An 18678-nucleotide genomic window follows, 5' to 3' on the forward strand; every position below is an offset into this window, starting at 1 on the left:
TAGGTTGGAGCTACAAATTGTAAACAATAACTGTAGAGATTCTGCCTTTTCAGCCAAGCAAAAGTGTATTAGACATTTTTGAGTTGGAGGTACTTTAACATTTACAGTGGGTACGGAAAGTATTCAGACCCCTTTTAAATTTTTCACTCTTTGTGTCATTGCAGCCATTTGCCAAAATCAAAAAAGTTCATTTTATTTCTCATTAATGTACACTCAGCACCCCATCTTGACAGAAAAAACCAGAAATGTAGAAATTTTTGCAAGTTTATTAAAAAAGAAAAACTGAAATATCACATGGTCATAAGTATTCAGACCCTGTGCTCAGTATTGAGTAGAAGCACCCTTTTGAGCTAGTACAGCCATGAGTCTTCTTGAGAATGATGCAACAAGTTTTTCACACCTGGATTTGGGGATCCTCTGCCATTCTTCCTTGCAGATCCTCTCCAGTTCTGTCAGGTTGGATGGTGAACGTTGGTGGACAGCCATTTTCAGGTCTCTCCAGAGATGCTCAATTGGGTTTAGGTCAGGACTCTGGCTGGACCAGTCAAGAACAGTCACAGAGTTGTTCTGATGCCACTCCTTTGTTATTTTAGCTGTGTGCTTAGGGTCATTGTCCTGTTGAAAGGTGAACCTTCGGCCCAGTCTGAGGTCCTGAGCACTCTGGAAGAGGTTTTCTTCCAGGATATCTTTGTACTTGGCCGCATTCATCTTTCCTTCAATTGCAACCAGTCGTCCCGTCCCTGCAGCTGAAAAACACCCCCACAACATGATGCTCCCACCACCATGTTTCACTGTAGGGATTGTATTGGGCAGGTGATGAGCAGTGCCTGGTTTTCTCCACACATACCGCTTAGAATTAATGCCAAAAAGTTCAATCTTGGTCTCATCAGACCAGAGAATCTTATTTCTCATAGTCTGGGAGTCCTTCATGTGTTTTTTGGCAAACTCTATGCAGGCTTTCATGTGTCTTGCACTGAGGAGTGGCTTCCGTCGGGCCACTCTGCCATAAAGCCCCGACTGGTGGAGGGCTGCAGTGATAGTTGACTTTGTGGGACTTTCTCCCATCTCCCTACTGCATCTCTGGAGCTCAGCCACAGTGACCTTTGGGTTCTTCTTTACCTCTCTCACCAAGGGTCTTCTCCCACAATTGCTCAGTTTGGCTGGACGGCCAGGTCTAGGAAGAGTTCTGGTCGTCCCAAACTTTTTCCATTTGAGGATTATGGAGGCCACTGTGCTCTTAGGAACCTTGAGTGCTGCAGAAATTCTTTTGTAACCTTGGCCAGATCTGTGCCTTGCCACAATTCTGTCTCTGAGCTCTTAGGGCAGTTCCTTCGACCTCATGATTCTCATTTGCTCTGACATGCACTGTGAGCTGTAAGGTCTTATATAGACAGGTGTGTGCCTTTCCTAATCAAGTCCAATCAGTTTAATTAAACACAGCTGGACTCCAATGAAGGAGCAGAACCATCTCAAGGAGGATCAGAAGAAATGGACAGCATGTGAGTTAAATATGAGTGTCACTGCAAAGGGTCTGAATACTTATGACCATGTGCTATTTCAGTTTTTCTTTTTTAATAAATTTGCAAAAATTTCTACATTTCTGGTTTTTTCTGTCAAGATGGGGTGCTGAGTGTACATTAATGAGAAATAAAATGAACTTTTTTGATTTTGGCAAATGGCTGCAATGACACAAAGAGTGAAAAATTTAAAGGGGTCTGAATACTTTCCGTACCCACTGTATGTTGAAGGGTTAATCTAGTAGGATTCAATGGTAGGTCTCAATTGAATTATATGCTGTCCAACCCACTTTAGCTGTAAATTAAGCGCTCAAGTGTTTGTTTCCAGCGTCACATTTTAGTAGTCCTTTCTTGCTATAAACCAAAACTCCTTACAATTGTCAATGTGTGTACCATAGCAATGACAGTTGATTAAAATATGTGTTTCACATGAGTTAAGCTTTCATTAAAACCCTTGTCTGTTATTAAAATGTTTCCAGGGGCAAAAAAAGTTACTATAAATAGCTGAGGTGGAAAAAAAATCCAGTGCTTAAATTAGAATCCATTGCCAAAGAAGGCTAAGAACCTCTGTTTTGAAGTCAGTGGGTAGTAACTATGGCAAACGGTGTAATGTTTACTTGGTGTGTAGTGGTTGCCATAGATGCCAGTGAGTTTAAGAGGAATTTGTCTGTCTGCATTTTTTTTCTGAATGTTTGTGATCCAGTCTTGGTGGAGAGAAAGGAAGCTCATGTAGCCCAGCCCTTCACTTGCTTGCTTGTGGACATGATTTATAGTAGCGGATAAAATGCATGGTGTATGATCATTAGTATCTCTGTCAGAAGCATGGTCTCTTGATATCCATTAAATGTCCCTCTAATGGAATAAGAGGTATAGATGTGTGATCATTCATGGAATTAATTGCCACTTAATTATATGTTTGCTCTGTCTGTGCCCTTCCCTCTACATCTTGATTACCAGAAAGACTTCTGCACTCAAGTGGCATTGGTACTCCACCTCCTCTGTTTGCATGACATGCAAATGAGACCGACCAGAGCACTCAAAGTTAGAGAAAGCTTACTTTACATACGGATTTTAGACATGAATAAAAAAGGTGTGAGGGTAGAAAATGTTTGGTAACTAATCATAAATACGTGTTTAAAAAAATCAGTGCTATGATTTCTTAGATTTATTAATTTCTAAGATGGAAAATGTTGATGCTCCACATACAGCTCCAGAAGTGCCTTTAAGAAATTAATAGTACACTGTGGCTTATGAACGAACAATGTACAGTATGGTATGGTGGTGAGGATGGGCAAAGGGTAGTTATCTCACAAAACTATCCCATTAATCTTCCCACTGAAACTAATGCCATATTAAAGGTGATTCTTTGTGTTACGAGTCACCTTTCAGGTTTTACAGCAGTAGAATTTCTGGATTATCTCATCATGTAGGATAATCCTCTTATTTGGAACAGCATCCACATGTGTAATTTTCTCTTTTTACCATTACCAAAATTCAAACCAGCAATTTCTTGACGGTGTATATATTATAATCTAAGTGTATTACTCTCCATGGTACTGTTATCACATTAAATACATTATTATATTAATTAATGATTAGATTGTAATTATGTAATCAATAGTGGTCATCAGATACCCCGCTGGCATAATAAGCTGGCCAAAAGAGGAGACAGAGGCCACCGATGCCAAAACAAGGAAGCTCCTCACAATGCATGGAGGGTTTCACCCCAAATCCAGCACCCTGAGACTGTACACTAAGAGGAAGGAAGGAGGCCAAGGACTGGTGAGTGTCAGAGCCACCATCTGAGATGAAACGGAAAAGATCCATGAGTACATCAGGAAGATGGCCCCAAGTGATGGAGTACTTAGTGAATATCTCAAGCAACAGAAGCCCGATGCAGAGGAAGAGGAGCAGGAACCATCATGGCAAGACAAACCCCTGCACGGTATGTACCACTAACAGATAGAAGAAGTGGCTGATATCGAAAAGTCCTACCAGTGGCTGGGAACAGCTGGACTGAAAGAGCACAGAGGCACTAAGCTAAGATCCTGTGGGACTTCCAGATACAGACCGACATGTGATGGCTAACCAACCAGTCATAGTAGTGGTGGACAAACAACAGAAGAAAGCTGTAGTGGTAGATGTAGCAATCCCAAGTGATAGCAGGAGCATAACTAAGGGCTGGTTCTAGGTTACCTGAAGTCAGCCCCCCCTCTATACGCTTTGTCAAAAAGGAAGGTTTTAAGTCTAGCCTTAAAAGTACAGAGTGTCTGCCTTCTGAACTCAGACTGGGAGCTGATTCCACAGGAGAGGAGCTTGATAGCTAAAGGCTCTGCCTCCCATTCTACTTTTGGAAACTCTAGGAACCACAGGTAGACCTGCACTCTGAGAGCAAAGTGCTCTATTGGGATGATATGGTACTGTGAGGTCTTTAAGGTATGAAGAAGCTTGATCATGAAGGGATTTATATGTGAGAAGAAGAATTTAAAATTCTATTCTGGATTTTACAGGGAGCCAATGAAGAGAAGCGAATTTAGGAGAAATACGATCTGAATTGCTAGCTCCTGTCTGGCTGCAATATTCTGGATTAACTGGAGGATTTTTATGGAGTTACTGGGACATCCAGATAGTAATCTAGCCTTGAGGTAACAAATGCATGGACTAGTTTTTCTGCATCACTTTGAGACACGATGTTCATAATTCTGACAATGTTGTGCAAGTGAAAGAAGGCAGTTCTAGAGATTTGTTTTAGAAGAAGAAGAAGTACTTTATTAATCCCCAAGGGGAAATTCAGTTGTTACAGCAGTTATTAAATTTGAGATTATTTAAATTATATTGATTAATAGTAATTCATAAAGTAATTAATAAAGTAATTAACTATTTATTTGGGGGGGTTTGTGTGTATGTATGTGTGCGCGCGTTATTGTTTATATTGAGGAATTATAGAGTCTTATGGCCGTGGACACAAAAGACTTCCTGAATCTTTCAGTCTTGGCTTTAGGGGGAATTAGTCTGTAGCTGAATGATCTTCCCATTCGCCACAGTTTCTCATGAAGTGAGTGGGCAGGATTGTCCAATATGGAGTTGATTTTGTCCACCATCCTCCTCTCTGCCACAGCCTCCAGACTGTCCAGTTCCAGTCCAACAACAGATTTTGCCTTCCTGATTAACTTATTTAGTCTGTTGGCCTCACCAGCCTTGATGCCACCTCCCCAGCACACAACTGCAAAAAATAGTGCACTCGCTACTACAGACTGATAGAACGTCTTCAGTAGCTTGTTGCACACACCAAAAGAACAGAGTCTCCTGAGGAAGAACAGTCTGCTCTGTCCTTTCTTGAAGAGTGCATCTGTATTGTTTGACCAGTCCAGTTTGTTGTTAATGTGGACTCCAAGGTATTTGTAGAAGTCCACAATCTCTACTTCTTCTCCAAGGATGGAGAAGAAGTTCCTCCTAAAGTCCACCACCAGTTCTCTGGTTTTCTTGATATTGAGCTTTAGACAGTTGTATGTGTGAGTTAAAGGAGTTAAAGGTCCTGGTCAAAAATAACTCCAAGGATTTTCACAGGGCCATGCCATCTAAAGTAGATATAATTTTAGAAAAGCTATTTCTGAGGTTTTAAGGCCCAAATACAATAACTTTTGGTTTCTCTGAATTTAAAAGTAGAAAGTTACTGGTCATTTACTACTGGTCATGTGGTTACTGGTGAATTTGCCAAACTATGGCTGGGTTCTCATTCTTGGTGATTTTAACATTCATGTGTGTTGCCCTGACAAACCTTTGGTGAAGGAATTTTTAAATATTGTTGACTCCTTTAGGGCATCATGGTGGTTATCACTGTTGCCTCACAGCAAGAAGGTCGTGGGTTCGCAACCTGGCCTTTCTGTGTGAAGTTTCCACGTTCTCCTCGTGCTTATGTGGGTTTACTCTGGTTTCCTCCCAAAGTCCAAAAAAAGAAAATATGCATGTCAGGTTGATTGGTGACTCTAAATTGCCCATAGGAATGAGTGTGAGTGTGTGTGGTTGTTTGTCTTTCTGTCTTCTATATGTGGCCCTGTGATGGACTGGTGACCTGTCCAGGGTGTACCCCTGCCTTCTGCTTGAAAGAGAGCTGGGATAGGCAGATCCGTGACCCTGATTAAGGAATAAGCGGGTATAGAAAATGGATGGATGGATGGACTCCTTTAACCCACCCACGAACTTGGCCATACACTGGACCTTGTTTTGTCCTATGGTTTGCCTGTGCTTTAATTTGGAGATCGGTGACCCTGTGTTCTCTGATCACATGCCTGTTCGGTTTTTCTTGTCCAACCAATAAAACCTCTGCCCCTACTCTGCGCTGTCGGGCCTTTAACTCCTCGTCTGCGATTTGCTTCTCTGCTGCCTTTGAGTGCCTTGGTTCTCCAATCGTTTCCATCTCTGCCTCCACCAAGGGCCTAACTGCCTGGTTTTATTCCTCCTGCTCCTCTGTTCTCAATGTCTCACAGTCTACTGGCTTGGAAGCATCTTCTGAGTTGTGTAGTGATATTCTTCAATTCTTTGTGAGTAAGGTGACTGCTATTAGGTCTCTTATCTCACTACCTATTTCTGCCCTTTCTGTCTCCCTGCTGTGCTGCTGTTTTTGATCACTTTCAACCATTATCTTACTAGAGGACTAGAGGATGTGATTGGCCTTATAAATCCCTCTGGTTCCCCTCGTGATCCACCCCCCACTTGGTTTTTTAAGAAAGTTTTTGATTCTATAGATCAATTAATCCTTAATATCATTAACAGTTTATCTGATGTGGTTCCCATTTTTTAAGCATGCAGTGGTGCAACCACTAATTAAGAATACCATTCTTGACCAGACTGTATTGGCAAATTATAGACCCATCTCCCGGCTGCTGTTTCTTTCAAAAATCCTTGAAAAAATCGTGTAAACACAAAGTTTTTCCTGGATGAGTATGACATTGTCAAGATTTTTCAATCTGGTTTTAAATCATTTAATAGCACAGAATCAGCCTTGATTAGGGTTTTTAATTATATTTTTAGTGCCTCTGACACTGGTGACCCTGTGATTCTTATCCTTCTTTATTTATCTGCTGCTTTTGACACAGTTGATCATGATATTTTAATTTCTCGTCTACATGATGTCGTGGGTATTTGGGGTCCTGCTTTAGATGCTATTTGACAGATGGAACATTCTCTGTAGACCTTACTGGCTTCGAATCCCCTCCTGCTCCTTTGTCCTCTAGGGTTCCCCAAGGCTCGGTATTAGGGCCTTTGCTTATTTCCTGTTGTGGCAAAACCCATTGGATGAGCCATAAAGAGAGTGCAGACAGATTGCCTTTTCAGAATATATTTTTTGCAAAAAAGGAGCAAAACAGAATAGAACACAATTGATCAGAGTCTTCCCCACTTGTTCCCCAGTTGCTCAGCTCCTAGGCTGAGGCCTCTACTTATACAGACATGCAAAGTAAATGCAAATAATCATTCACATATTCAGATAATTAAGTCTGTACTTCCCTATTGTTCTACAAAGTGATTCCCTAATAAAGCTTTATTCTAAAACTCTATATTCTCACTCGACAGTTAACCCTCCATCCTGGGCACGCTTTGTTGTTTTTAAGGAACCCTTCTCCAAGATACTCCTCACCAACATCCTTGAGAACACTGTGTCCCTTAGTGTCAGACTATACTACGTCAAGAAGAACATAAACATCAGATGTGATTATGAAAAACGCATGAGCCTTGAAACCTGAAAAACCAAGAATACAGTAAGAAACAATAAAAATCATAATCAATCACTGAAACTCATTTTTCCATTACATTTCCTATATTTACTCCCACTGGGTTCCATCTTTAGACACCATGATGTGTCTTTTCATTGTTATGTCGATGACACCCAGGTTTATTTTCCCCTGAAATGTAAGGAGGGTTTTGCCATTACATGCCTACTTGCATGTCTTGAAGACATTAAAACTTGGATGGCGTTGAACCTCACTGAAGTGTTGTTGTTTGGCCTAGTGCCTCTTATAACCCTTAACTTCGGCCCTTTGACGCCTCATCCTAGACCATTGAGCACTAATCTTGGTTTCAAAATGGATACAGATCTTAAATTTGAAAATCAAATTAGTGCTGTGGTGAAATCCAATTTTTTTCAATCCAAAGGCACTTGGCTAAAATACAACCTCTAGTGTCCAAACAACACTTAAAACTGGTAATTCATGCTTTTTTGATATCACGGCTTGACTACTGTAACGCTTTGTATATTGGTGTTAGCCAGGCCTCTCTTTCGCGTCTCCAGCTAGTTCAGAATACAGCGGCATGTCTTCTAACTGGAACAACAAAGGATGAACATATAACACTGATTCTGGTTGCACTCCACTGGCTGCGTGTATCCTTTAGGATAGATTTCAAAGTTCTGCTATTTGCCTTGAAGTCTCTGAATGGTCTTGCCCCACCTTACCTTTCTGAACTTCTCTGTTCCTATACTCCTAACCGCTCTCTTAGATCAGCTGAACTACTGCTCCTTGATGTTCAGAAATCTAGGAGGAGGAACCGTGGTGATAGAGCTTTTTCTGTAGCTGCTCTGAGGCTGTGGAACAATTTGCCTCTGTATATATGACAAGCTTCCGCACTATCTATGTTTAAAACAGGACTCAAAACTTATTTTTATTCTTCAGCTTTTGGACCGGCGTGACTGATTGATTGATTGTTTCATTTACTTTTATTTCTTATTTTTTTTATTCTTTTTTATTTTTATTACTTATTTATTGTATTTTACCTTGTTCTGGTTCTGTTTTATGCTCACTGATGAATTGGTGTACGGCACTTTGTGTTAGTTGTTACTGTTTTTAAAGTGCCTTTATACATAAAAGTATTATTATTATTATCCAAGCCATTATGCCAGTTAGACACGCTTGAAGTCTAGCTAACTGGTTTGTGTTATCAGGTTTCATAGATACATACAGAGTGCTATGCAGTGTCATCTGCATAGCAGTGGTAATTAATAGAGTGCTTCCTTATAACATTGCCCAAAGGAAGCATGTACAAGGTGAGCAGAATCAGTCCTAGCACAGACCCTTTTGGAACTCCATAATTAACTTTAGTGCGCGTGGGAGGTTCATCATGGACATGAACAAACTGTAATCTGTCTGATGAATAGGATTGGAACCATTTTAACGCTGTTCTTCTTATACCAGTCACATGCTGCAGTCTCTGTAATAAGATGTAAGTACAGAAACAAGTCCATTATCGGAGGCTAAGAGAAGATCGTTGGTGACTTTTAACAATGCTGTTTCTGTACTATGATGTGCTCTAAATCCTGATTGAAAATCTTTAAATAGTTAATTTCTGTGTAAGTGGTGTGATAGCTGTGTGTGTTAGCAACAGCTTTTTCAAGGATTTTAGAAATAAATGGTAGGATGGATATTGGTCTATAATTAGCCAAGACTCCTGGAGCAAGACTAGGCTTTTTGAGTAAAGGTTTGATAACTGCCCCTCCTTGAACTTCCACCTTATCGTGGTGGAGGGGTTTGAGTGCCCGTATGATCCTAGGAGCTATGTTGTCTGGGGCTATATGCCCCTGGTAGGGTCTCCCAAGGCAAACAGGTCCTAGGTGACGGACCAGACTAAGAGCGGTTCAGTGACCTCTCATGGAAAGACAAACAAGGACCGTGACGTCGCCCGGCATGGTGAAGCCGGGGCCCCACCCTGGAGCCAGGCCTGGGGTTCGGGCCCGTAGGCGAGCGCCTGGTGGCTGGGTCTCCACCCATGGGGCCCAGCCGGGCAAAGCCCGAAAGAGTGACGTGGGGCCGCCCTTCTGTGGACCCACCACCCGCAGGAGGATCCATAAGGGGCCGGTGCATAGTAGATCGGGCAGTGGTCGAGGGCGGGGACCTCGGCGACCCGATCCCTGGATGCTGAAACTGGCTCTAGGGACATGGAATGTCACCTCACTGGGGGGGAAGGAGCCTGAGCTTGTGCGGGAGGTCGAGCGGTACCGACTAGAGATAGTCGGGCTCACCTCCACGCACAACCTGGGCTCTGGAACCCAGTTCCTTGAGAGGGGCTGGACTCTCTTCTACTCTGGAGTTGCTCGCGGTGAGCGGTGGCGAGCTGGTGTGGGCTTGCTCATAGCTCCCCAGCTCAGCCGCAATGTGTTGGAGTTTTCCCCCCAGAGTGAAAGGGCCGTTTCCCTGCGCCTTCGGGTCGGGGATAGGTCTCTCACAAAAACTTGGCTACCCGGCCTTTTTGGAGTCTCTCGGGGGGGTGCTGAAAGGTGCTCCTACCGGGGACTCCATAATTCTGTTGGGGGACTTCAACGCTCACGTGGGGAGCGACAGTGAAACCTGGAGGGGCGTGATTGGGAGGAATGGCCTCCCCGATACGAACCCGAGTGGTGTTCTGTTGTTGGACTTCTGTGCTAGTCATAGTTTGTCCATAACGAACACCATGTTCAAGCATAAGGGTGTCCATCAGTGCACATGGCACCAGGACACCCTAGGCCCGAGGTCAATGATCGACTTTGTAGTCGTGTCATCGGACCATCGGAAGCGGGACAGACTTGGCAGGCCCAAACGTATTGTGAGGGTCTGTTGGGAATGTTTGGCCGAACCCACTGTCAGAGGGGTCTTTAACTCACACCTCCGAGAGAGCTTCTACCAGATCCCGGGGGAGGCTGGGGACATTGAGTCCGAATGGACCATGTTTTCCATCTCCATTGTCGACGCGGCGGCTAGGAGCTGTGGCCGTAAGGTCTTGGGTGCCTGTCGTGGCAGCAATCCCCGAACCTGGTGGTGGACACCAGAGGTAAGGGATGCCGTCAAGCTGAAGAAGGAGTCCTACCAAGCTTGGTTGGCTTGTGGGACTTCCGAAGCAGCTGACAGGTACCGCAAGGCCAAGCTTGCTGCAGCCCAGGCGGTGATGGAGGCAAAAACTCGGGTATGGGAGGAGTTCGGTGAGGCCATGGAGGAGGACTACCTGTCGGCCCTGAAGAAATTCTGGCAAACCGTCCGGCGCCTCAGGAGGGGGAAGCAGTGCTCTACCAACGCTGTTTACAGTGGAAGTGGTGAGCTGCTGACCTCGACTGGGGATATTGTCGGGCGGTGGAAGGAATACTTCGAGGATCTCCTCAATCCCGTCAACACATCTTCCATAAGGGAAGCAGGGGCTGGGGATTCGGAGGCTGATCCATCCATCACCCAAGCTGAAGTCACTGAGGTAGTTCGGCAGCTCCACGGTGGCAAAGCAGAGATCCGTCCCGAGTACCTCAAGTCTCTGGATGTTGTTGGGCTGTCATGACTGACACGCCTGTGCAACATCGCATGGCGTTCAGGGACAGTACCCCTGGATTGGCAGACTGGGGTGGTGGTTCCTCTTTTTAAGAAGGGGGACCGGAGGGTGTGTTCCAACTACAGAGGGATCACACTCCTCAGCCTCCAGGGGAAGGTCTATGCCAGGGTGCTGGAGAGGAGGATCTGGCCAGTGGTCGAACCTTGGATCCAGGAGGAACAATGCGGTTTCCGTCCTGGGCGTGGAACACTGGACCAGCTCTACACATTCTCAAGGGTTCATGGGAGTTTGCCCAACCAGTCCACATGTGTTTTGTGGACTTGGAGAAGGCATTCGACCGGGTCCCTCGTGACATCCTGTGGGAGGTGCTCCAGGAGTATGGGGTCCGGGGCCCTTTGCTGAGGGCTATCCGGTCTCTGTACAAACGGAGCAGGAGCTTGGGTCGCATTGCCAGCAGTAAGTCAGACCTGTTCCCAGTACACGTTGGACTCCGGCAGGGCTGCCCTTTGTCACCGGTTCTGTTCATTACTTTTATGGACAGAATTTCTAGGTGCAGCCAGGGGCCGGAGGGAAGTCCAGTTCAGGGACCACAGGATTTCATCTCTGCTTTTTGCAGATGATGTTGTCCTGTTGGCTCCATCGAGCCAGGATCTCCAGCGTGCGCTGGGGCGGTTTGCAACCGAGTGTGAAGCGGCTGGGATGAGAATCAGCACCTCCAAGTCCGAGGCCATGGTACTCAACCGGAAAAAGGTGGTTTGCCATCTCCAGGCTAGGGGAGAGATCCTACCTCAATGCGGTCGGTGTACCAGTCCGTTGTGGTGAAGAAGGAGCTGAGCTGGGAGGCGAAGCTCTCGATTTACCGGTCAATCTACGTTCCTACTCTCACCTATGGTCATGAGCTCTGGGTCATGACCGAAAAAACGAGATTGCGGATACAAGCGGCTGAAATGAGCTTTCTCCGCAGGGTGGCCGGGCGCTCCCTTAGAGATAGGGTGAGGAGCTCGGTCACCCGGGAGGAGCTCGGAGTAGAGCCGCTGCTCCTCCACATCGAGAGGAGTCAGTTGAGGTGGCTCGGGCATCTGTTTCGGATGCCTCCTGGGCGCCTTCCTGGGGAGGTGTTCCGGGCATGTCCCACCAGGAAGAGGCCCCGGGGAAGACCCAGGACACGCTGGAGGGATTATGTCTCCCGGCTGGCCTGGGAACGCCTCGGTGTGCCTGGAAGAGCTGGAGGAAGTGTCCAGGGAGAAGGAAGTCTGGGTATCCCTGATTCGGCTACTGCCCCCGCGACCCGGCCCCGGATTTTCTGTCTCTGTCATTTCTCTTCACAGACGCGTAAATAAAACAACCAGAATCTCCGCGAATACTTGGCTCATAAAAATAAGAATTATATGGCTAGAAAGCTTGAAATGTTTTCTTTTAAGTGAAACAATTCAAGTCAAAAACAAATCATCACTTTTTATTTAATCCGTATGAACGTAAGGAGAAGTCCGTTTTTTCCTGTCTCACCTCATTACAGGTAATGCGGTCCCGCCTTGTACACTGTCCACTGTTCACATGTAAATAATCTCAGGTGAACCAGGTAAATATGTGCACGCCCCCGAGAAATGACATAAAATATCAAACTTCATCATAGAATTTACTCACTTTTTCACCGCGTTTGGATGATGGAGCGTTACGCACGTGAAGCGGCGCTCCTTACATTCCTCACAGAGACAAATAGTTTAGCTTGTCCTCAGAGTAAAAACACTGATTTTAACTCAAATGAGGCTCCTCATTGTGTTGTATTGTGCTGCACTAATCCGTCCCATCTACATTGACTGAAAGGCTCATTATGCGCGTCTTTGTCTGGTCGTTCAGTGCGTCTTTTGTGTTCTCAGGTAAATCACATGACTATTCATCCTCAGACACACCCTCTTGCATATGGCCTTTCTGGACAAAAAGTGTCTTAGAAAATTTAAATCAGTGTATTGTGTTACGCCCCAGCCTAGGGGTTGCCGGAGCGTAACACGATTGTGGAGTTTTCCTCCAAACCTCTTCCACTCTCAACAAACACGTACTAGACGAACTACAATTAACAAGAATATTTATTCTGTCAAAATACAGAATAGAAAACAGAATGTACAAAACAAACAAAACGCTAATTTAGCCCTACTCAAACAAAAACGCTCCGTGAGCCCTACGATATCAAACAAACGAAAATCAATAACAGAAACGCTACAATAGCCCTACGATCTCAAACAAAAGAAACAACACAAAATCACAGGTTGCTAGCCTGGAAACTCCTAAAACAAACAGGAGAAAACAAAACACAAACGTAGCCTAAATCTCTAAGTAGTTCTAATCTAAACAACGAAAAATACTATCAATACTAAATCTACAAACTCGAAACAAAAATCTAATCTCTAATTTCTAACTAACTCTAAATAGAAATATCTATCAAAATAGCTGGGAATGGCAAAGTTGGGAGAATAGCTCTCTCGAACAGCAGTCCGTGGGCTTCTTATAGTCCTTCGGGGAAGTGTTGGACCAATCCCGGAAGTCCAATCCACGGTCCTCGAGTCCACGCCCACTCCAGCATCCGATACACACACACACATACACACACTTGAAATGGGGAGGGGAGAGCCAACAACACCCCAACACACATAATGACCCCTAGGGTCATAACAATTGTTTACTGTGAATGTGTGAACAAGATGACATTCACAGCACTCTGAAGTAAACACTTTAGCCTACAACATGCAGGTCTCCAAAGTCTTGTGAACCAATGTTCTGTTTGTGTTTTATGGTCTTATTTCAGTGAGTAAAAAATTGTAGTTTTTCACTAGCCATGCATAAACACTTTTTTCTCAAAAACACAATCATGTATAAACTTGCTGCTCACATATTATTGTAGCCAATTTTGTGCTGATTACAGTGTTATCAGACTTTAGACATTAATATGTTTAAAAGACACTGAAAAAAGCACAAACGTCAGGACATGTCAAAATTTGTCCAGGCCCCAAAAACCCCCTCAGATCCCAGAGGGTTAATGGCACAGGGTCTTTAAGCAGTCTAGTAGGGATGGGGTCTAAGACTCTAGAGATTTCGATGAAGCAACTACTGATGTAAATTCAGAGAGATCTATGGGAGAGAAGTAATCTAAACATAACTGAGGTCTTATAGATGATTCAAGAGCTACTGTAGTAGAAGATTCATTTATTGCAGGTATAGGAAGCATCTGCTGAATTTTATCTCTAATAGTTGTGATTTTATTTGTAAAGAAACTCATAAATTCATCACTGCTGAGAGCTAAGGGAACACTGGGCTCAACAGAGCTGTGACTTTTTGTCAGCCTGGCTACAGTGCTGAAAAGAAACCTGGGATTGTTCTTATTTTCCTCTATTAGTGATGAATAGTATGCAGTTCTGGCTTAACGGAGAGCTTTTTTTTATATGTTAATAGATAATAGTTTTTCCAGGCTAGATAAAATTGTGATAAATTTGTGAAATGCACTTCCTTTCCAGCCTTCGGGATGCTGCTTTAAGGTATGAATATGTAAATTATACCATGGGGCTAATCTCCTCTGATTCACTAACTTCTTTTTCTGAGGGGCCACAGTATCAAGCGTTTCACACAGTGAGGCTACAGCACTGTCAACAACATGATCAATTTGGTAGGGAGTGGGATTGAGGCAGCTGCCCTCCACTGTGTTGGCACATGGCACAGATGTAAATAAAGATGGAATCATTTTCTTAAATTTATTAACAGCGTTGTCAGATAAACATCTGCTGTAGTGGAATTTTTCTTCCAAATGCTGCGTGATCCATCATCTTAAATTCAAAAGTTATTAAAGAATGAACTGACAAAATGGGATTTTGGGTAAAAACTATTAAATGTTAAATTTTGATGCCATTGGTCAGAACAAGATCAAGGGTGTGGTTGAAACAGTGTCATAACTCCCATTTAGGACTTCCTGCTCGGGGACCTTTATTCTGTATGGTTCTCCCTGTCTTGCCCTGCATTGGTCCCCGGCAGATTTTCATTCATTAGTCAAAACAGACTGCACCTGTGTCTAATTGACCAGGTGCCCTTTTTGTTATATATACTTCCAATGCTCTTTTGTTCTGTGCCGGAGCATTATGTGATGGTAGTAGTTTTGTGTTTTGCCTCATCCTGGTCATTCCAAGGTAAAGCTTCTTTTCGTTTTCAGCATTTGAGTCCTACGCCTCTCCTTCTCCTTCTCACACTGCCACTTAAACAGTGGGTGGGTTTATTAACATTTTGAGTGAAACCAATTAAATCTAATATTGAATTAAACGCAGTGCTGAGACTGTTATTTTCAACATCTACATGAATGTTAAAATCTCCCACTATAATGACTTTATCTGAACTAAGCACTAAATCAGACAGGAAGTCAGGGAATTCAGTTAAAAACTCTGAGTAAGGGACAGGTGGACGGTACACAATGACAGGTAGAACTGGTTTTTGTGTTTTCCAGTTTGGATGTGAGAGACTAAGAGTGAGGCTCTCAAATGAGTTATAACTGTTCTGAAGATGAAAGCTTAATAATAAGTTTGAGTGGAAGATTGCATCTACTCCTCCACCTCGACCTGTGCTTCGAGGAACATGATAATTTTTATGACTGAGGGGGGTTGATTCATTCAGTTCAGTCAATTTGGTGATCAGTTATCAAATCATTTACTAACAGAGATATAGATGAAAGAGACCTGATATTTAATAATCCACATCTGACTGTTCTGTTTTTCTGTTCAATAAGAGGAGTGGTCTTAATTTTTATTAAGTTTTTATGAATAACTCCTCTTCTGTTAACTTCTAATTTATTTGATTTATATGTTCGTGGGGCAGACACAGTCTCTATGTGGTTTGAGGGGGGCGGCGGCTCTAAGGAAACTGCAGAGAGGCATTTTAGACTGAGTCTCTGCATCCCCACTCTGGATTGTCAAAGTTTAGTTTGGCTAATAAACTCGGCCAAATTTCTAGAGATGAGAGCTGCACCATTTAAAGTGGGATGGATGCCATCTCTCGCTATCAGACCGGGTTTTCCCCAGAAAGTGGCCCAATTGTCTATGAAGCCCTCATCGTTTGCTGGACACCACCTAGACAGCCAGCGACGGAACGACGACATGCGGCTAAACATGTCATCGCTGGTCAGATTGGGGAGGGGTCCAGAGAAAACTACGGAGTCCGACATTAATTTAGCAAAGTTACACACCGACTCAACATTAATTTTAGTGACCTCCGATTGGCGTAATCGGGTGTCATTGCTGCCGACGTGAATAACAATTTTCCCATATTTACAATTAGCCTTAGCCAGCAGCTTCAGATTTGACGCGATGTCGCCCGCTCTGGCCCCAGGAATACATTTGACTATGGTCGCTGGTGTCTCTAGCTTCACGTTTCTGACTATGGAATCAATAATTATCACTCGGTTTCTCAGTGGGTGTGTCACTGAGCAGGGAACATCTGTTGGAAACATGAACAGGCAGGTGATGAGCTGTGGGGCTTCTGCTTAGGAGTGTGTGTCAGACAGATGACACAGAACGGCCACCCTATTCTTGGAATAGTTCTACACAATATAACACTGTCATACAGAGAATTTAACATTAGATTTAGTTAAATGGAAAATAGTTTGGTTTGTCTTGTCTGTCTGTGCAGACAGCCTCTGTGTGGTCATAGTAGCTGATTTCCATAAACAAAACTGATGGTTGTGCTTCCTCCAGTGCAGCATTTTGTTTCTTCTCTTTCACTTGGATTCTTTCAGAATTGTTTTTTTGTTGGCAACCTGTCACAGCTGTGTGACACCACATGCATATTCTAATGGGCTTGCTGGCCTGGCTAAGGAATGTGTGGTTTTAAGGTCCTGGCTAAGGTCTAATGTGGTTTACCAACAGCGGAGTGTGATGATGAAGATGATGATGATGCCTGTCAGTATATTATCTAAGCAAGGTCAATATTTGCCTTTTAAAATTGGCTCAAGATTGAATCACCTTATTTATTTTAGAATATAACTGAAAGCTAATTCACTAATCTAATACTGGGTTGACAGAAAAACAGAAAAATACCAAACATCTCCTAATTCCGGTTTCTTATTTGTGAGGTAATTGTATTTGTGTATTGTACACCCATAATTTATGTTAAGAATTGTGCTGAACTTATTGTTTTAAATTAAAGGTAGTTGTATTGTCAGAAACTAATACCAACCAATAGCAATAACTAATACCAACAACTGGGAGGATTTTTCCTTTTATTTGTAGCGGTGGTTATTTCATCTGAGTTCTTGAGTGTCTTCCATTTTACTCCTCTCCCCTCAAGCTGTCTCTCAGTTCTTCCCCATGTTATCTTCCCCTTTCTCTTTTGTCACCTCACTTTCCTGCGACCTGCTCTGCTCTGATTCATGCAACAAAGTCTCAGCTATGCCTGTAGAATATCAACCAAACTCCTGTATTCTCTGGGAACAGTGCATGGAATTCTGTGTTTGAGGTGATTTGGAAACATCATCAAGATAATGGCTGTTCCAGTTGATGGGGAACAATGACAAATCATTGGGTCATCCCTTTACTAAGAGGCCTGTCTGAACTCTGACCTAGATATGTCAGTTCTCTTGTCTGTGTGTTTCTGCTGTAATGCAGAACCCCATCATGCATCAGGCAGCTGTGATTTCACTGGAGGAGCAAACAATCAATATCATTACAACAGCCACAACACTTGTTACCCTATGTGTACAATGTAGAGTTAGCCTCAGTGCCTCCAGTGAGCCATGCTGGACAAAAAGATGAATAACAGCTGACTTTGCTGCCATGGTAACCTCTACAGAGCTCCTCCTGCTTTCTCTCTAGTTTCCATTCCCCCACATACATGTGCTTTGTGTACTGTGGTACAACAGAGTCAGAATTTCAAAGCAGGGATGAGAAATTAATGCAGAAAGTCAGCAGTAAACATTCTGTACAACACCTGGGGTTGGTTGTCATTTGATTTACTTGATTTCATATGAACTCAACTTTTAGAAAGTTTAAAGGAAACAGTTACACTAAAGAAAATAATGGGTCATTGTAACCTTGACAGTTTTTTAAATTCGACTAGTCTCTCTGCTGTCTACTGTCACTGAGTTGACATTGGGCATGGCTGACAGAGTTCCTCTTCTCAAATGCAGGCTTTGCATGTTTGAGACTATATGAAGTAAGGTGAGGCTATCTAAACAGTATTACTAACGTTTTCTAGTATCATTATACTGAATGTCATACTGTGGCAAAACCTTTTATTGTATAATATTCATACTCCACTGAAATCCATCCATCTTCTATACCCGCTTTTTCCTGAAAGCCAGGGTCACGCTGACGCAGACGCTGATTAGCACTGCAGCCATGGCTTCAGTTTTCTGATGACTAAATCCTTTTCTTCTCTTTCTGTGTTACAGTTGAAAGAGAAGTGGTTCAGAAGAGGACTTTCACCCGATGGATGAACCTACATTTAGAAAAGGTTTGTTGACAGCTCTGGGTGGAGCAAGACAATTTCCACTCCACCCCAAAACCAGTGTAGCTTCATTATGAAGCAGAGATTACTCTACGAAAGAAATCAGGAAGGGGGCCAACACTTTTTCACACCACTGTATGTGCCTTATGCTATTTGTACTTTTTACTTTATCTCATTAAGTTTATCTTGCATGCCCTTATTTGTAATTTTCATGTTGCACTATTTAGTGTTTAGCATTTATCTGTATGCACCAAGGGTCTAAGAGTAACAAAATTTTGATTTTCTGTATGTGCTCTACATGTGGCAGAACTGACAATAAAGCAGACTTTGACTTTTTGACTTTGACTTTGAAAAGGTTGTGCAACAAAGTATTAAGTTAAGGGTACCATCATCATCACAGGCCAGTTTCATT

At 43.3% G+C, this 18678-nt stretch overlaps 1 protein-coding gene across 1 annotated transcript in view; it reads left to right on the forward strand.

The window, feature by feature from the left end:
- Positions 1 to 18678, forward strand: part of clmna (calmin a) — a 64540-nt gene that overhangs the window by 19677 nt on the left and 26185 nt on the right. Inside the window, exon 2 of the mRNA XM_026304131.1 lies at positions 18211 to 18272. Within this exon, the coding sequence (XP_026159916.1) occupies positions 18211 to 18272 (62 nt within the window). The remainder of the gene's footprint in view (positions 1 to 18210; positions 18273 to 18678) is intronic.

This window comes from Mastacembelus armatus, chromosome 22 (genome assembly GCF_900324485.2).
Source record: "Mastacembelus armatus chromosome 22, fMasArm1.2, whole genome shotgun sequence".
Taxonomy (NCBI): domain Eukaryota; kingdom Metazoa; phylum Chordata; class Actinopteri; order Synbranchiformes; family Mastacembelidae; genus Mastacembelus; species Mastacembelus armatus.